Source organism: Delphinapterus leucas, chromosome 5, assembly GCF_059928025.1.
Source record: "Delphinapterus leucas isolate spDelLeu-1000000601 "Yukka" chromosome 5, BTC_Dleu_Yukka2, whole genome shotgun sequence".
NCBI classification, from domain to species: domain Eukaryota; kingdom Metazoa; phylum Chordata; class Mammalia; order Artiodactyla; family Monodontidae; genus Delphinapterus; species Delphinapterus leucas.
In genome coordinates, this window is record NC_143133.1 from 51,503,939 (window position 1) to 51,523,693 (window position 19,755).

General features: G+C 46.2%; 1 protein-coding gene across 4 annotated transcripts in view; it reads right to left on the bottom strand.

Moving 5' to 3' along the window:
- Positions 1-7,584: 7,584 nt before the first annotated feature.
- The window catches only part of SEPSECS (Sep (O-phosphoserine) tRNA:Sec (selenocysteine) tRNA synthase), a 55,596-nt gene continuing 43,425 nt past the window's right edge, over positions 7,585-19,755 (bottom strand). For 2 of the 4 annotated variants that reach the window (XM_089911724.1, XM_089911725.1), the window contains exon 13: positions 7,585-19,097. In XM_089911724.1, coding sequence (XP_089767850.1) covers positions 18,984-19,097 — 114 coding nt within the window. In that variant the 3' untranslated portion in view covers positions 7,585-18,983. The remainder of the gene's footprint in view (positions 19,098-19,755) is intronic. The other 2 variants (XR_016393253.1, XM_089911726.1) reach the window with 2 other exon arrangements.

Here is a 19,755-nt window from a genome sequence, read left to right on the forward strand (position 1 = left end):
TTTCTGATTCCATAGGACTAGGGTGGGGCTGAGAATTTCCATTCTTAACAAGTTCCCAGGTAATGTCAAATGATGTTGATCTGATCCAGGGACCACACTTTGAGAACCAACAGTCTAGAGAAACCAGTATGGAGGGCGAGGAACTAGGAAGTTCTGCTCCAATTCATCAGGTCTTATAGAATCTCAATGCATATAAGGTCTTTAGGGTTTGCTGAGCCCGGACCTTTGAAACACAAAAATAAAGATATATTTAGAAACTGTGATGAGTGCTATATAGGAAAACTCAGCATATCTTGAGAGAGTACAGGAGCCCTGGTTCAGGATGAAGGACTTTCTGAGGACGTGACAATGGATTCTGAGAATGAAGGTGCATAGAATTAGCTAGAAGAGGAGCCAGCAATGAGCCTTGCAGGAAGGGGTCCCAGTAGATGCCTTGGGAGAGAAGTGAGAGTGAAGGAGAGACTGCAGTAAGGATGAATTTCCAACCCAAAGAAACTAACCACCAGCTGTGATCTCATTGAGACTCACTGCCAAGAGGTCAGAAAAGAGACTCAGACCCTTTTTTTTCACCATCTGTCCCTGCCATTTGCCCCTCCACTGGGCCCCCTCCCACCTGCCCCAGCACCATCAAGTCCTGCGGCTGGGTGCCCTACCTTTCTTGACTGTTCTCTTCATAATACCTTGTTCCACTTGTCGACTGCTACATAATAATCCTCAACATTTAATTCTTACAATTCGATTGGTTGGTTGGTTGGCTAGTTGGCTGGTTCTTCTGCTGGACTCACCTGGGCTCACCTATGCAGCCTACTCGGCTGGCAGGCAAACTGGGGCAGTTGGGCTACCCCACACCCCTGCCTCTCCACCATCGCCCCATGGCCACGTCGTGTGTGTGTGTGTGTGTGTGTGTGTACACACTGAGGGTTGGGGGTCCCCAGGGCCATGACCTCTCCTGAGGGCAGCCTTTCCTGAGCCATGACCACCCAGTCCAAAAGGTCCGAACTCCATGTTTCCTAGCATATTCATGCCTATCCAGATATTTCTAAAGCTCCCTTCTCCACCAGCAGCCATCAGGGAACAGAAAAGCAAAGACCTGGGTATGTGAACTTTTCATTCTCCCTCTAGTGCCATTTTCCTCCATGACCCCTTGGGGTCAGAGAGGTGGGAGAGGGATTTCCCTCTCCCTTATATCTCCTCTCAACTCCAGCTAAGCCTTCGTGATCCATGCTGGTCGCTGCTCTGTTCCCAGGGCCCAGCACAGTGCCTTGCACACAGTGGGTGCTCACCAAGTGCGCTCTGGATGAGTGAATGCCTTTGCTCCCTTCCCTGACTCTGATCCAGGGGTTCCAGGCCCATTACCCGCCTCCCCAGCTCTCCTTGGCAAATCCTATTTATCCTTCAGACTCCAGCACACACCCACGTTTTCCAGGAAGGCCTCCCGTCCCCTCCAGCAGTCGGAGTAACTTGGGGAGGTCCTCTTTGTTCCTCGGGTCTCTCCCCTATCCCCTGACTCTCTGTCTAGAAAGGATTTTGTTCAGCTCTGTGCTAGAGCGAGTTGCCTGTGCATCCTACTCCCATTCTAGGTGTTTGTTACATGTTGATGGGAATGGGAGACATTTTATTTTGCTTTATATTTATTCCCCTTACCTCTTACCCCCATCTCCAGTGGCCAGCACCATGCTTGGCACGTGATCGGTGCTTAATGAATATTTGTTGAACTAATAATAATTATTATTATATTACATATATACATTATATATACTATATATAAAGTATATATGTAATATTATATTTTATTTAATATATATATAGTATTTTATGTATATATATACATTATGGATGTGTTATATATATTATATATACAGTAAGTCCCCTACATACGAACCTTCAAGTCGTGAACTTTCAAAGATGCAAACGTGCATCGGGTTCCAGCTAGGAACGAGAACCTGTGCCGTCAACGTCAGGCGTGAGTGAAACTGCAGCTTGCCCTCCGTCTCCTATTGCTGACGATCCTTCAGCTCTACCATCTCCCACCTCCTCTCCCTCTTCCAGTCAGTAACTCTTCTTGCCTGTTCGCTCGATGTCAGACCCTGGATGCCAGCTGTTGTCCTGTACTGCTGTACTTTTCAAGGTACTGTGCTGTGAGATTAAAAATGTCTTCTTTATTTTTTGCGTTTGCTAGTTTTTTATGTATTATTTGTGTGAAAAGTATGATATTTGTGTGAAAAACGAAAAGTATTATAAACCTGTACCTATTACAGTACAGTACGATATAGCCGATTGTGTTGGTTAGTTGGGTACCTTGGCTAACTTCATTGGACTTACGAACAAATTGGACTTATGAATGTGCTCTTGGAACAGAAGGTGTTTGTATGTAGGGAACTTACTGTATATGCGCTATATATATCATAGATTCCAGTTACAGTGAATGCACCTCCATTCCAAGGACAGTTCTACATTCTTTGCATGTTAACTCATTCCATCCTCCCAGCCGCCTTGAGGGTTGCCCCAGGCCATGCATTTAGTACCAGAAAGAGCTGGGACTCTAGCACTGGAGACTGCCTGGTTTTAAGAGTGCATGCCAAGGAAAGCGTATTGGCTATTCGGGCTCAGTAAATCCAGGAAGGCTTCTTGAAGGTGGAGGTAGATTCCCTGGTTATCTAAAGGAGAGGAAGAAGTTTTCTTGGTGGTAATGGACAGAGAAATAAAAGGTAGAGTAGGAATTCCATGGGCAAAACCATTTGCTTTTTTTCTGTTCCTCACTCATCAGGCCTTAAGTCAGCAAACTTGAAAGAGGAACTGCTTTATTTGGTTCCAGGGAAAGATGGTTCCACCGAACATTATCTTGATATGCTGACTGTACAAAGTATCATCACTGCTGGAAAAGGTGCCCCCGTCTCGGCATATCAGACCTTTAGTAAGAGTTCACGGTCAGTTATCAAGGTGAATTACTTTCGTGTAGGTATTCAGTGAATGGCAGAAACACCATCCACTGTAGCTAAAGCGTTCCTTCTCCATCTGCATAATTCCCCATGCTGTCAGTCGGCGTGACATATGTGCGCCAGGCCTCTCACCACCATCTGGCAGCCTCTTTGACATCGCAGCTCCCCCTGCACCTCCGACCCTGCCCTCCATCAGCAGCGGGTCCCAAGCCAAGACTGTCAGTAAAGCAAGATCAGGATGTACGGACGCCTCAGCGATGACAGCCATGATTTAGCTGCGCCAATTGCTTTCTGACGTTTCCATAGCTCTTCCCAGCTTTACCTTCGTGGCTGGCCAGTTGAGAGCTGCAGGAGGCAACAAGCAGAAATTGAATTTTCCACAGTGCACTTATTTGGGAGGCTCATTCTTCAGTTCTATAGGCAGCTGCCTGGGAAGTTTCCAGCAGCTGCCACTGCCCTCCATGCTCTGCCCTGGCCAGCCGCCCTGGGGGGAGCTGACCCCACCCAGGAAGGGCAACTTGGCTCTGGGGACAGATGGAGAGTAAGAGTGTGCTCTTCTCTGAGGCTACTGGAGGGGGTGTCTGGAGGCCCTCTCCTGAGTTTCCTGAGAAAGCCCGGGAGAACTTCCCATTTTGTTGACAATTTGACCACACAAAGTCTCCCAAGGGTGTCACGGTGAGTGTTGTTGTGGGAGAGACACCTCCGCACCCATACTTAGCCAACATCAGCGTGCACGCCGGCCAGTTCTCTAAGTCCCTCAGACAAAAGAATATTTGCCCACGGTGAGGTTACACAAGAATCAGCAAGGAGACATTCCCTTTGTCGACCTGACATCAGAACAATAGGCGGATGTGCGGAGACACAGGGGAAGTTAGGGTGCCAGACAGACTGGTTATTTGCTTTTCTGTCACCCTAAATCCTCTTCCTCTGTTTCACTCTAACACCTTTGACATGTGTAACATGACCTGAGAGATGGCTCCCGAGTTTTGGTGTGTAAAGGAATTTCCTGATGGCCTTGTCAAGACCTGTCTAATCTCCGGCGGTTCTAAGTTGCTTTGAGGTGAGCCCAGAAAAATGAATTTTGAACAAGTACCATGCGGGGCTCTCTTGTAGGTGGTTCTCAGCGGTCGTGCAAGAAATATGGTCGCTACACACAGTCCCTTCCTCCTGTATCGAATCTGTCCTTGAGGGCGACGACAGGAATGCCAATTATGGGATGTTCCTTGCTTCCCCCTTTCCACCCCTTAGACATCGTGTCTGCTCCCAGGACACATTCCTGTGGTCTCCCTCCTACAGCATGGCTTGCTTCTCTCCCAAAGCGGGTGCCCCCCTCACCAGGTCATGTGCTGGGTCTCCATGTGAGCAGCGGTAGAAACAATGCTCTATTCCTCTTCATGTCCGAGGTTGCCTAGCATGGCGATGGGCTTACTAAATATCCTCGAGCAACGACATTACCTGTGTATTAAGTACTCACCTTGCTTCAGGCCCTGGGCTAGCTGCTAATGAGAAGAAAGAAGGTAGACAACAATTTTAACCCAAATTGATAACAGGGACTAATAGTATAAAGCATCAAACCTATTAGATCTGCAAAGACTGAAAAAGGGAAAAACCCCGGTTTGCAGAGATGAGGCGAAAACCTGACAATATATGTAGGATTGTAAGTTGGCAGGACCATTCTGGAGGGCAATCCGACCCTGTGTGACTGACATCAAAATCTCTATTCCTTTCGTCCTAAAATTCTAGTTCTAAGAACTTTTCCCAAGGAGACAATAGAACGAGGACACAAAACTGTTCATTTAGGTTAGTCCCCAAACATCTATTGAGAGCATACCGTACACAGGGCATGAGCTAGGGAGCAGGCAGAGTGTAAATCTAACAGGCAGGGGGATGTCGGTGAGAATGGGTCCACGGAGAGTCGCCTCAGCAGGGTTTATCAAAGCAAAAGGCCGGCAGCAACCCAAGTCCATCCAAGGAGGGCTGAGAGTACATTGTGCTACAGCCAGATAACTGAATTCTAAGCAGCCCTTTAAAATGTTGCTGTGTGTCTATAGTCATTGGGGGAAGCTCTCGGTGACATCGAGTGAAAAAAAGCAAATTGGGAAACGGAAAAAGTCTCACTGTGTTGAGTGACACATAAATGCCTACACGAGTACATACATAGAAAAAAAGTGTCAAAAACTTCACTGCCAAACGTCAGAGTGTTCAGAGGATTTGTTTCTGGTTGATGGAGTGTTTTGCGTTCTTTCGACCCTTCTGTATTTACATTTTCTACAAGAGCATGTACACAGAATGCAAATGTTATCTTTGTAAACAGAATGAGTGAATGAATGAATGAGGAAAAAGCAACATAACATCAGAGTTCAACAAGAAACTAACTTCTGGGGAAAGCAAAATAGCCTTCCCAGAAGGCCTGGTGCCCTCTTATACTCTCCCGGTGAGGATCTGAGCTCCTGGAGGGTAGGGACTGGGGCCGGCACAGGGCAGGTGTCCAGCAACCGTCTGTGTAGCTGTGTGGCTGCTGCCCTCCTGCTGTGTCCCAAGGTGAAACGCTCTCCCCCAGGAAAGCTTCACGGGTCTCCTCTCATTTGAAAACTGCTGGACTCTGTGACCTTCCTAGGCCTCTTCCAACTCAGAAGCTGAAGCGGCTGTCAGCCCACAAGTGAAATCAATCCTGGCCCGACGTCGGGCTGGGAGCTGGCCCGCTGGCCCTGGCCCTGGGCTGTTGTTTCTTATCCGCGGAGGCTCCGTTGAACTGGCCAACTGACGGGGCACAGCTGAGGCTGTTAAATCTTCCCCAGCAGTGCGTGTGCTGTCAGTATTATTCACAGTAGCTTGCGTCCCGTGCCCAAGACCCTTTTCCCCAAAGATACCCTTCCAAGCCTGAATCATGGCTAATAAACCCATACCCAAATTGATCTCACAGCTGTTCTTCAGATGCCGTGGCCAGCCCCTCATCAGAGCCAAGCTGTTTGGACCTGCAATAAATAGGGGTGATTTTTCATCTGGGGCTTGTCATTGGTTTCAGAAACTGTTCTCATTCAGCAAAGGCCTTATTAACACAATTTTTTAGAGCAGTTTTAGGTTTACAATAAAATTGAGAGGAAGGTGCAGAGATTTCCCATACACCCCCTGCCCCCCACCCACACATAGCCTCCCCCATGATCAACATCATTTATCAGAATGGTCCACTTTGTACCAAGGATGGACCTACATTGACATTATAACCACCCAAAGCCCGAAGATTACTTACGTGTTCACTCTTGCTGTTGTACATTCTGTGGGTTTGGACAAGTGTATAATGACATGTATCCATCATTATAGTATCATATAGAGTATTTTCATTGCCCTAAACATCCTTGGTACTCTGCCTATTCATCTCCCCCCAGCCCACCACCACCCCTGGCAACCAATGATCATTTTGTCTCCACAGTTTCAGCAAAGGCTTTTCAGTGGAGCCAGTAACACATCTTGGCAACATCATATCATGAATTTGGAAAACTGGCTTTCTCCTACCAACAGATATACTGGCCAAAAAAGGCCCCTCAGTCTAATATAGTTTGGTTATTCCATGGCTGTATGATTCGCTCATGAGAAGGAAAAGAGGACAGTGAACGGCCCCTCCCCATAGCTTCCTTCCATCGATTGAGGCACAACTTCAAACAACATGGCGCCGACGTGAGAGGGACCTGGAAATCAAACACCGCTAATCAACTCAGTACTAGGCAGTTGGAGAGAGAGAGGAGGGGTGATTATTTGGAATGAGGTATCTGGTGGTCCATGAGGACAAGAGCTGCAGACCACTTAAGGACAGCAGTGATACAAGTCCTAGAAGCGGTAGCCACAGTGGTGAGAGAAATAACAATTATAATAACAAACATTTGTGTAGAGCTTTGCCCTTTACAAAGCATGTTTCCATATATAATCCTATTAGCTTCAGGTGAAAAGACAGTTTTTCCTTTAGATGCAAAGCACCCAATGGCCATTGATCCATTCATTCATTCATTCATTCATTCACTTACCGACAAACACTTACTGAGCTCTCTCCTAGGTAATCATATTAGCCAGGGCACTCCAAAGAAGTGGAACTTATAGGATATTCATATATAAAGGGAGATACTTATATTAAGGAATCTACACATGATTATGGAGGCTGGCTAGTACAAAATCTGCATGGTGTACCAGCAGGCTGGAGACCCAGAAGAGCTAATGCTGTAGTTCAAGTCCAAAGACCACCTGCTCGCAGAATCTCCTTTTGCTCAGGGGAGGTGAGTCTTTTGTTCTATTCAGGCCTTCAACTGATTGTATGAAGCTCAGCCACATTATGGAAGACAATCCACTTTAATCACTGTCGGCCGATTTAGTTAATCTCATCAAAAAAACACCTCACGGAAACATCCAAAATTCTGTTTGATCAAATGTCTGGGCACTGGCCCAGGCAAGTTGACACACAAAGTTGACTTAAAATTAAGTATCATGGTAATGGAGGCACTGAGCTGAAGAAGCCCAGCCCTCAAGAAGATCAAAGACTAGTAGGGAAGCAATAGTATGTGCTAGAATAGTAGTACAAAATAGAAAGCAATACATGCTATAAAAGAGACACAGATAACAGTGTTAGAAATTGAAATATAATTCCTTTGACCATGGGAAGGAGGTAAAGGAGCAAAGAGTTCACAGAAGCCTTTCTGGAGGAGGAGAATTAGAAGTGGGATCTTGAAGGATCTTGAAGAATTTGGATGGGTGTATATGGAGGAAGGATCCTGACACTAAGTAGGTGGGAGAGCATGAGCAAAGAGAGATATTAGAATCTGTTCAGGAAGCAGCCAGGAATTGAGTGTATTTGTGGAAAGAATTAACAAGCGATATGACAATCAACCGAATAGATGAAGGCCATTGCACTCTGTTTGAAAGTGTTCTCTCTTGTCCCATTCCACCTTCCTGTTCACTGTGGTCTGACTTATTTCTCAGCACAGTCATGGCTGGCCATGAGCATGGCGGGCTGTGGAAGGCAGGCATCTCCCGTGTTTGCCCCAGCATCCAATAAACCCTACCCGTGGCTACTCTCGGGGGAACCGCTCACTCCCTTGTGGATCTCCAGCCCATACTCTTCAGTTTGAACTCTACCAGTGGCTTTGAGATGAACCATGGGACCCAGTCCTGAGCCAATCAGAGCCTCACACTCTCAGGGCTAGAGTGACTGGTTAGGAATGAACATGTGACACCACTGGGGTCAGTGGTGTGAACTGGATTTTCACTCTCTTACTCTCACCATGAATATGAGGTGATAGAAGTAGAACTAACATCCCCATGGAGTCTGAGACCGGAGCCCACAGATTGGTGGGCAGAGCACAGAAGGGAGAGAAGATGGGTCCTTGTACCTTCAAATACAGCCCACAGAACATGGAGGAGGCTACTGCGAGACAGAGTGGGAGCCCAGGGTCCATAAGCATCTGGTGATGATTTAAATCCCTGATAAGAATATTAACAACCACTTACTGAGCACTTACCATGAGTCAAATACTAACATATTTTGTCTTATTTATCCTCTCAACCCTGAAAGGTAGTTACTATTATTCCCCATTTTATAGCTGAGAAAACAGCCTCAAAGAGTTTCAGAAACTTCCTCAAGGACACCCCTCTAAAGGTAGCAGAAAAATCGAGTTTCAAATGCAGGTCTCCCTGATGTTGAACCCCAAGCTCTTGGCACCTTTGTGGTTCAGAAATGCCTGGGAAGATTTTAAGAAATTCCAGAAACCTAAGCCAATCCCTAAAGATTTGCATCACTTGGTCTGGACTGGGCCCCGGGCATTGATATCTTTTCAAAGCTCCCGTGGTACTTACTCCTAATGGGAAGCTGGGAGAAAGAACTATTGCATGAGACCACGGAGACGCAGTTCCTATTTCTGTAAAGTACTTTCAGCCATTTGCACAAAAGCATGTGACCTCCCAAATTCCCAGCAACTCAGGGCAACCCTCAGCTTGACTAAACATCGCCATTTGGATTACACGATCCAGTCACCCCTGAGTGATAGAACCGCCATGTGACCTAAAGGCTGCAAATGAGGGGTGGAGGGGATGAGCAAGACGGGAGAAGAGAATGCTCCTTTCCTTTTTTAATGTGGCCTGTCCTTTTTAGAGAACATGCTTTACAGGACTATGAAGTATAAAAAGTAGCCGCAACGAGAAGAACTCAGGGATATTCGCTCCCGGCTTGTCCCAGCCATGATTCATGTTCTGTTCCACTCCTCTTATAAGCACAAATGTCCCTGTGATGTGCAGGGAACAGTACACACAGCTGAGCCCAGCACACACACAAACCACAATAAGGGCCAGGAAAGGGACTGGCTAAGGCAGGGCACAAGCCTGTGCTCCACGTCTAGGGGCTGTTTGGTTTTTGAGTTGTTGGGCGGGGCGGGGCAAGGGGGAGGTAGGGGCTTCTTTGCTTCTTTTCCAGGGTTGGCCAAATGTAATCATTTAGGACTTCCTTTCTGAACATTCTTCTTGCTTTAAAAAAAAAGATGCCTGGACTGCAATTTTGCCTTTATGGCCTCTCCCATGAGATCAGCTTTTATTTCAAAAGTAAAACCCCAGCACAAAGGGTAAGGAAGCTTGCAAACCTTTTGAGGATGGCTGTATAGCACGGGCTTGCATTAAAATGCTTCTGCAACTCCTATATTATGAGGAAAATGCCTTTTGCACTTGCTCTAAAAAATCTCCAGTTTCCTTCTGATTTTATGATCCTGTGATTCTCTCATTTCTAGCACAGTGCCTAGCACATAGCTGGTATCAAGCAAAAAAAAAAAAATTATTTTGAAGGAACAAAAGCAGAAAAGAATGCTAACTGACCAACTAGATTCATTCCTTCTTCAACAGCAAGACACTGCAGGGACTTTGGTATTACATGAAATGATTATCGAACTTTTGAATCTGGATGAGACATTTCACTATGGGGGGGAGAATTTAAGAAAAAAATGCAAATACAAAACTATCCCAAGTTTGTTGTTAGTCTCATAATGTGCTTCTACAAACAAACAAAAAACCTTAAAACTATACTGAGAGGGAAAAAATCAGAATAATAGGAATAGTGCTGGGGAGAATGGTATCTATTTCTAAAAAACAGAAGGATGTTCGGGCCCAGGACTCAGCTTTTAAGACTTTCCTCTCAAACTGGTTATTAATCAGCATTCTTTGGCTTTAACCAAGGATGAATCAACCTGTTTGGACTCTATAGCCAGAACACATTTCACCTTCTTGTCCAAAAAGCTATCATGGATGCCTTTGATAAATATGGCACAAGATCAAGGTCCACCAGGGATTTAGCATTTCCCAAATCCATATTAACCCATCCTTAAAAGATTTGAAGTGGTTTAGCATAGGGAACCCATAATAGTACTCAGTGATCACTCTTTTCTTCTATAAGCATGCTCAAACTGTCTAATAATTTTATAAGTGCTGGTTGTCACACTAGTCTGGAGTTGCTACAATTCACCCTTTTTTCCTTAAAAAAGAACTAGAAAAACTCTCCTCATCCCTGGCTCTCTCCCCTATCAGTTTTATGGCCATGTCAGCAAGTTGTTTAGTGTCATGGGGTGCAATTTAAGTGAGCCTTGGGAATGGCACTAATTTAAAGTAGCTCAATATACTCTCTCTGTCCTCCTGCTTGTAAGGATCCTTTCACTCCTTTCCTGAACAGTTGTTTAAAGGTGAGCCTTTCCGAAGAAGCTAGAAGTAAACTAAGTGTGGTCATGGTCTGTTCAGGGCTCCCACATATACTAACATTCTATATAATAACAGCTACATTTACTGAAGAACATACTGTGTGTTCAACATTGTTCCAAGGGCTTTACTCACAGACTCACAGTGATTCCTGGAACAACTCAATGAAGTAGCTATTAACCACCTTGTGCGGAAAAAAACAGAAGCCCAGAAAGGGTGAGTAATTTCTCCAAGGTCACACAGCTAAGTGGCAGAGCTGGCATTCAAACCCATGTCCTGAACCACAGCGCTACACTGATCTGTCCATTCTTTGTCACTTTTTCTGAACTTAACTTTAAAGACCCTTTGTAACATTATGGAATATGGAAGATTATTTTCACTTTTCTATTAATATTTTTTGCATCAGATGAGTAGTTGTTTTTAAAGCCCATTTAGGTCACTCTAGCACCACTGTTTGGTCCTGACTTTATGGAAACTTAGCCTTCCTCCCACCAGCCCCCTAGTTTCCCTGCCTCTTTTGAGGTCCTCCTGGCCAAAGCCCCATCCCTGCTTTGCTCATCTCAGCTCATCACAAACAAGGCTGCTGCCCTTCTCCATCCTTCACCAGGAAAGCCAGTCAGGCTCCTTTCCTACCTCCTGATTCATTCCCCATCAGTCTTTTCAGGAGTCATAAGCCCAGACTAAGACGATGGTAGAGACGGAAATCTCTTCCCTGGAAGCATCATCCACAAGGAAAGACTTGGTGTTATGGGTTGAATTGTATCAGTTCATATGTTGAAGTCCTAACCTCCAGTATCTCAGAATGTGACTTTATCTGGAAACAGGGTCATTTCAGATGTAACTAGTTAAGATGAAGTCACACTGGAGTAGTGTGGGCCCTAATAGATTGTGACTGGCGTGCTTATACGAAGAGACAATTTGGACACAGACACACAGGAAGAATGCTGTAAGGAGGCATGATGATGAATGCAGCGATCAGGGTGATGCAACAGAAGCCAAGGGATGCAGAACGCTGCCAGCAGACCACCAGAGGCTGGGGGAGGGGCATGGAACAGTCTTCCTCAAAGCCCTCAGAAGGAACCAACCCAGCTGACACTTTGATATGGGACTTCCAGCTTCCAGAATTGCAAGACAATAAATCTCTGTTGTTTAAGCCACCCAGTGTGTGGTACTTTGTTACAGTAGCCCTAGGCAGTGAATACACTGGATATCAAATAATAGAGAGGAAACGTGGCCATCCCAGCTAATGAAAGCCTCCGACTCCCCACTTAGGTGTCCCTCTCTCAAGAAGCCTTCACGGATCCCCTGACGGTGGTCTACAGAAGAGAGGATGGCCAGGGGATGGGGTTGAGAGACTATTGTGCTATAAGTACCTTTACTTGTGGTGCTTTTGGGTGGAAGGATTGTGAAGCTGGGAGGGAATAAAGCGGTTTACCAGGCTCCGTCCTGCCCCCACCCCAGTCCGGGTGAGTTGTTCCTTATCCTTCCCCTGTCGTCACTTCCGGACTGAAGCAGGACCCCGCCCATGTGGTATCTGTACCATTGTATCTGTACCATCAACTGCGGGCTTGGCCCACAACGCATTTCTGTCAGGTGGATGGATGGGCACCTGTGTGCACAGAGAGCCAAACAGCTAAGAAGACACAAAGGTAAGAAGGCAAGGAAAAGAAGAAACAGAGTACCCTTAAAAGCAGGATTTTTTTAAGCGGGGAGAGAGGAGGGAGGAGGACAGAGATAGGAGAGAAGGATGAGAAGGGTGTTCTCATTTTTCTCAGGTGGCTCCACAGTTTCTTACCTGAAACTCCTGCAACCAGAGGTTTTCCATATTTGGGATTCTGGGGGGTCTTAAGAAAGGTACGATGGGGCATAGTCGTATTGGGGCAGCATCCTGTACAAAAACACACTGACATTTCTGCAGCAAAAATAGATGATTAGTCACACAAAGTGGGATAAAGGAAGATTAAGAAGAGCCCCACATAGTTCAAGTCAGATTTTTTTCAGCTTTAGGTTTTCCAAGGTTTTGGGGTTGAGGGTAATGTTAACGGAGTGTGGCTCTGTGACGGAGCAAAGCCAAGCTGAGACGCAAATCTCTGCTCACCAGTCTCATTTCTAGGAAGGGAAGTGTTCAGACAGAGAGCCTTTCCCCAGCCATTGTGTTCTAAGGTCACAGCCAGGGTGAGTTTGGGGCGTGGGTTCCCAAGAACTGTTGGGGACAAACCATTTGTTCAACATATGAAAAGATGTTGCTTTGTTCTCAGTCAAAGCCAGTTGGAGAATGAGAGGCAGGGAGAGAAGTCTTCTCGTTGAAACTCAAATCCTTCCTTTAGTTCCAGACTCCTTTCCACCTTTTCCCCACTAATAAGCCACATTTTCGTTTGTTCTCCTTTTCTGGAAATAGTTCTACAGGCATCTCCCCAGCTGCCCAGAGCCCTGCTGTCCCAAGCTGCAGATGGTCTGGGCAGTGTCTGGGTGGAACCAGATCCGTGGGGCCTCCAGGGCAACACCTGGGACCTGCTGAGCAAGGAGAATTCTCCCCTCCTGTAGGACGTGTCCTTGACCAGGCCAAGCTTACTCTTGAATAACTCAAGGCAGCTGCAGAGCTATATCCACTGTCACTTAAAGATCTCAAGCTCGTCCAAGCCTAATTTTCCCTCTGTCTCATCAACGTGTGAGGGTTAGAATAAGGCAGAGGAAGAAAAATAAGACTCAAAACCGGGCAGGTTTGACTTTCTGTCCTGTCCTTGCTGCTTGCTTTGTGACCTTAGGCATGTGACTTACTTCTTTCTGAATATCAGTAACCCCCTCTGGAGAAGGGGGATAATGATGGTCTCTTGCAGGGTTGCAGCGAAGATTAAGCCAGATAACATACGATAACATATTTTTATAATATATGATAATATATATAATACATATATAATGTGTAATATATGATATAATATATGGTAATATATATTCATTCCTATGTTTGCTATTCCGTGAACCATCTAGTGACACTTCTTGGGGCCAGTGGCTCACTGTCTCCGAGGTGATATGAGGGGGTGGAGGTGATGGGGTGGGAGGACTTGGAAGAGTTTTGGAGCAGGATCTCAAGCTTCTCCTGCCCTGGTCCATATTCCCCAAACCTCAGGCAATTCCACAGCTTTGGGGACTCTCCAGGGACTACTTATCTTGGAAGGTTGTCCTGGATTTGAGGCTGATTCCTGCAAAGACAGTTTGATTTCAAAACCACCACTTCCAAGATGTCAATGATTCAAAACAGTCCATTGATGCTCCCACCAGCTCATCTATAAATGGTCTTGCTTATCTGGCCCTGCCCTGGTACACACTCCCCTGCACCTGGGCACATCTAAATTGGACACAGCCCCTGTTATTCCCAAGTCAGGTGGTGCAATGGTTGGCAGTTCACAGGGCCCTCAGGAGAATGAGGGGAATTCAGCCAGCACTGATCACTGGAATTGATGCCTGGGGCAGCACAGAGGCCTCCTCAGCATCCCAGATTCCAGAACCTAACCATGTTAGGTTAGGTCTGGAAAGACTGACTGCACACTGTCCCAATTGTCTGTGCTGTGCTCTTGGCTCCTGTTGTCTCTCTGTGGAGTCTTCATGGCCCAAGATGGTTGCTTGAGTTCCAGTCATCACATCTGTGCTCTCCTTTCTCCCCAGGGGCCTCCCCAACCAGAGTGGCCATTACTGAGTGCATGCCTTACTGATATATGTGGTGGTTTTAAACATGTCCACAGATTCTATGACAGTCCTATATAGAAAGGTAGAGGTCTAAATTTGGGCCAGTATTTGTGACTCACCTGTAACCAATAATATGCAATGGAAGAGAGACAGCGTGACTCAGGTCAGAAAGCTCATGCAGCTTCCAGATGGTACTCTAAGGATGCTGGTTCTTAAGAAGTCTCACACCCCAGGACCACCGTGCTGAAAATAGTATTGATATAAAGACCGTTGGATGGGAATAAGAGGGCCCAATGCCAGCTGAGTGGCTTTCTCTCTTTAGCCTCTCAGGGGGCAGCAGGACCCACTGTTAAATAGTGTCGGCTCTGGAGGCTAAGTGCTGGGATTCACATGCAGCTTCATCCACTCACTGGCTGTGTGTCCTTACACAGGCCACTGTACAATGGGAATATTAATAGCCCCTACCTCATAGAATTGGCATGAAAATTAATTTGGCTAATACATGTGACAGGCTTAGAATCATGTTTCACTCAATATTGCCTTGTTTTCTGTACTTCACAGCACTGATTATTTCCTGGATGTGGTTCTCTCTCCACTAGAACGGGAGTATACAGGGCAGGTTACCACATGCACCATCCTCACTGCTGTGTCACCATCACCTGAAAGAGTATCTGGCACACAGCAGGGTCTTGTATCAGTTTAGCTGCATGTAACAAATGAACTCATGATAATAAGAGTTTTAAAAGGTAGAAGTTTATCTACCTCTCATGAAAAATGTCTGCAGGTGTGCAACGTAGGGGAAGTTTTGTGGCACTGTTATCATCAGAGGCTCAAACTCCTTCTACCTAGCTACTCCACTAGGCTTGGTGTGTCTACTCCATGGTCAAAGACGGTTGCTTGAGCTCCAGCTATCACGTCTGAATTCTGCATTCAGAACAAGAAAGCACAGACATGTGTATTATTCCTCCCTTAAGGAAACTTTCCAGCAGTCCCACACAATAACTCAGCTTACATTTCATTGGCCTGACCTTACTAGGTGGCTACACTGAACTCCAAGGCAAGCTGGGAAATTTAATCCATTGGAAAGGTGCCGTTATTCCCAGTTAAAGTCAGGGTTCTAGAGGAGAGGTGGGAATACTGAGAAGAAACTAGCAGGGCTCAGTAAATCTCAGACAGATAAACGGTCCAGAAAGGGCCTCTGCCCTTTCTGACTGTGCCATAGGGAGTCCCACTGAACTGAAACGCCAGTTGACCTGTAATTTTTGCCAGCCCTGCCTATATAAGGCTGACTGAGTGGGAGTGGGAAGGTGGGAGGCTGGCTCTGGAGAGATGGATGGGCCAGGCAAAAGCAGCTCCTCTTCAGTCTGCAGCACCACCCGCCTTCCCCTATGCAGGCCCCAAATCACTGCCAGTGCAGCCCCTGGGCTAGAAGGCATGACTGGCCGGCAATGAAGATGTCTGAAGGGACAGCCAAGGACAGGGCTGACCTTCCTCATTTGTACCTCCCAGGACTTCATCTGCTTGGTTACCAATGGTCCTCACCATCCACCACTGCAGGATGCAGAAGGTCACCTTGCAGCATGGTCAGTGCAAATGTCAGGAGTCCTCTGGGTGCAGGCCGAGATTCCCACTGACGAGCAGGGAACCTCAGGCCCAAGAGGACAGACACCCTACTCGGCCTCTTGGGTCTCGAGAGCCCTGCTCTTGCCTCCAGACCTATCCTTCCTGCCTCAAGGGTGTAGCATCATCTGAGAAGGTCTGTCTATGGAGGCTTCCAGAAGCAGGTGCCAAGTCACAAGCTTCTGCTTCTGAAGAGGGAGAGCAGAGAGCCAGATCTGGGCAAATCTAGGCCAGGTTGGCACATGCTGAGCAGACAGACTCGGCATTTTTTCCTGGATTCAGCTCCTCAGCTGCTTTCTGTGCTCACAGACATCTTCTTCCTGCTGTCCTCCCAGCCTCCTGTGGTGATGCCGGGGCCCCGCAGAACCATGACCCTAGTCCTGGGGCTGAATCCTCTAGGTGCCTGGAGCAAAGGGTTGCCAAAGATCTCAGTTTCTTTAATGCTCAGGAATAAAAGGTGCATATTCAGCTAATAGGCAATTCCCTCCCCACCTCACCACCACCATCAGCATCAACATCGGTCTCTTCAGAACTTGAGCTTGGAGGGGGGCGCCAGTGAGACACAGAACATGAAGTCCACCTGCCCTGGAGGAGTGCTGACCCCGGGCTAAGCACCGCGCTATGCCCTTGACACCTATTAAACTATTTCATCTTCTCCTCCATCCTATGAGGTAGAGACCATGGTTATTATCCCTATTTCACAGATGAAGAAACTAAGGCCGGAAAGCAGGAGCTCCTTATCCTGATTTTGTCAGCAGGCCAAACACGCAGCCTGTTTTCATTTCATTTGGGCCTTTCTTGTCACCACGAGTTATTATTCTTTAAAGGTTTATCTTTGGCTTAAAAAAAAAAAAAAGTATTTCTGTCCTGTGGACATATCTGGATTTCCCTTTAATACACAAATTTTCATTAGGACCAGGTGTGGAAAAGGCTGAGGTTGTTTGAGAGAGAGTAGAATCCCCTATCAGTATATTTTGGGAGGACAAATGGTTCCCTAGAATGTAGCGTCATCAAATTATGACACCTCCCAGCCACTGAGGGCTAACTGTATAAGTGATTTGCCAAACACTTTACAATTATTGCATTTCATCCTCTAGTCCCTGCAGGTGGAAATCATTATGACTTTTCCAATCTTGTCATTGAGAGCTCTAAGGCTTACCTAGGTAATCTGCCCGAAATTACATGCTTAATAAATGGCAGAACCAGCTCTAAAAGAGGGTCAGCCCACCATGGCCCATGAGCAAAACCGAACCAGCCTCCTATTTTTGTGTGGCCCATGAGCTAAGAATAGTTTTCACACTTTTAATGATTGAAAAAAAAATCAAAAGGCGAATATTTCACAACTCTTAAAATTATATGAAATTCAAATTTCAGTGTCCATAAATAAAGTGTTAATGGAACACAGCCATGCCCATTCATTTACATATTGTCTGCCGCAGATTTTGAGTAGCTGCAACAGAGGCCGTGTGGCTCACGAAGCCTAAAATATTTACTACCTGGCTCTTTACAGGACAAGTTTGCCTATCCCTCCTCCAAAGCACAGGATCTTAATCCTTGTTCCAAAGTTTCCAAGAAAGCTCCAAGGCCAGCATCAGAGCCCTGAGTGCCAGGGTTTCTAGACCCTCCTACCCCTTGGAATGAAGCCAGACAAGCCATCTAAATCACCAAACCTCTCTGGGGCTTAAATGCAAAATACACATCATCATTATGCCCTGCCCAGCTCCAGAGACTGACAGCAGATGAAAACAAAATAGTGTACGTGAAAGCATTTTGTAATCCGGAAAGCACTCTATAGAAATGGGAAGGATTACTAAATTATTTGATGGGAAGAAAGGAGGTTGGCATGAGGAAAATAAGCCAGTTTGGGGGAGGGGGAGTTCTGCTTTGCTTTTGCATGATTCGTTAATGAAACAGACCAAACCTGCTAGAAATGGCCTTTGGTGTAAACCCTGTGCCCCTCGCTCATCTAGCAGTTTCTTTGGCCCTGCAGAGAGGAATCATCCCTCAAGCATTCGTATTCCTATTTGGCCAGTGTCTCTGCCCCAGAGAAGTGGCTTACCCAGCCTTCCCAAGTTTGACCCACTTCCCAAGGAGTGGGCTTCCTCCCCGGGGAATCTCAAGGTGCTAGGAAGACTGCCCTATCCCCACATCCGCCCTGTTCTTTCTGCTCACTGATTTGCAAAAGATCACAGAGATTCATTTCTATCTTTATTCCGAACTCTTTAAAACACTTGTTTAAATATTTCTGGAATAGGCTGCCGTTAAACCCTACTGGCTTTTTCTGTAGTGTGAACAAGTCAGTTGATCACTGGACCAACAGATATTTACTAAGGTCCTCCAACGTGCCGAGGGAGGAAAATATAGTACGTAGATCGATGACCCCCAGGAAGGAGGCAATTTGAGGGACCAGCAGGGGAAGCCAGGAGGGTGAAATTAAAGCTGGTGCCATCACCACATTACTGAACCAACTCCATTTTTCAAAGTGTCTAAGAAAGTGAAAGGTGGAGAGGAAGATACAGCGAGAGTTCCTGAGGTATAGAACAGTTTTGTCTAATAGAGAAGATTAAGGGTGTGAGGCACGTCTCGAGTAGGAAGGGATATTTGGAGCTGCCACCTGGTAGTTCAGGGGTGGGGTCCACTGCTGCAATGAACCCCCTCAGCCACTTATAGGAAACCTGCTGTCCTCGGGGCTCTCAACACAAAAGCCAATCTGGAACCCGACGGCAGCCCTGCTCGCCTATACCCCGACCCGCCCAAGAGTCCCTGCTGGCACCGAGGATGCCTGATGCTCAGCCGATCTTTTCAAAGTAAGAGGCAAACAAAACTGTGTGCAGAATTGGATGTTTATTTCCACCATCTGCGTGGCAATACAAGTTCAAGTTATAATGGCATCCGCTCTCCATCGTATTAGGGAACCATTTAAACATCCACAGCCATTTACTGATTATAAACACACACTAAAAAAAAAAGCAGCAAGTGGCATGTGGCCCCGCACCTGCTGCCTTTGTGTGTCAGTCAATTTCATGCCTAGGAAGCACTGGGCTCCATGGGAATGGCTATACAAGCAGTTTGGTTGGTTGTGGATTTTCTTTTTGTTTCCTGGGGAACAGCATAAACCAACTTGGCCCCAAAATGCACTTGCTGCAAATAGATGGGAATAAATGGAAAATAGACAATGATCATAAATGCAAACAAAAATGCTGAATTTCCTAAGGTTAAAATGTCCATTTGCTTATAATTAGTAGATTAAAACTAATGAGTATTTTTGCTGGCTTTCAAGAAAGCTTAGCAGGGGTCACTGTGCAAAGGGCTCCTATCTCCCACCTGCCACCACCTCCACCTCAGAAGGTTTGAGTCACCAGGTGATGACAAATAGGGCATAAACTGAACATGGTGAGAGCAGGCATGGAAAATGGAAGGCACAAAGAGAAACTGACGCATTTCACAAGGGAAAAAAAAGAAAGTTTACCCAAAAGCTGTGACAATGTTTTCTGGATCAACTTTTTATCTTGCAAAGGGTTTCTTCACCTCCTTCAGACCTGCCCCTGCCCTGTCATAGGCCAGTAGGTGGCTCCTGCCTCAGTTCTGACCTTAATTAGCTGTGTGACTTTGGGTAGTCAGCCATTCTCAGAACCTATGTTCTTACTGGGGAAAGCTTAAAAGGGGGAATTTCATTTCCAGGTTAACTTCTTCAAGGAGAGGTTTTGCTTTTGTTTTTTGTTCTGTTCTCTTTTTGTTTTTGTTTTTTGACAGCTTTCTAGCTAAAAGTACTTTCTGCCTTTATGGTGTAAAGGACCAA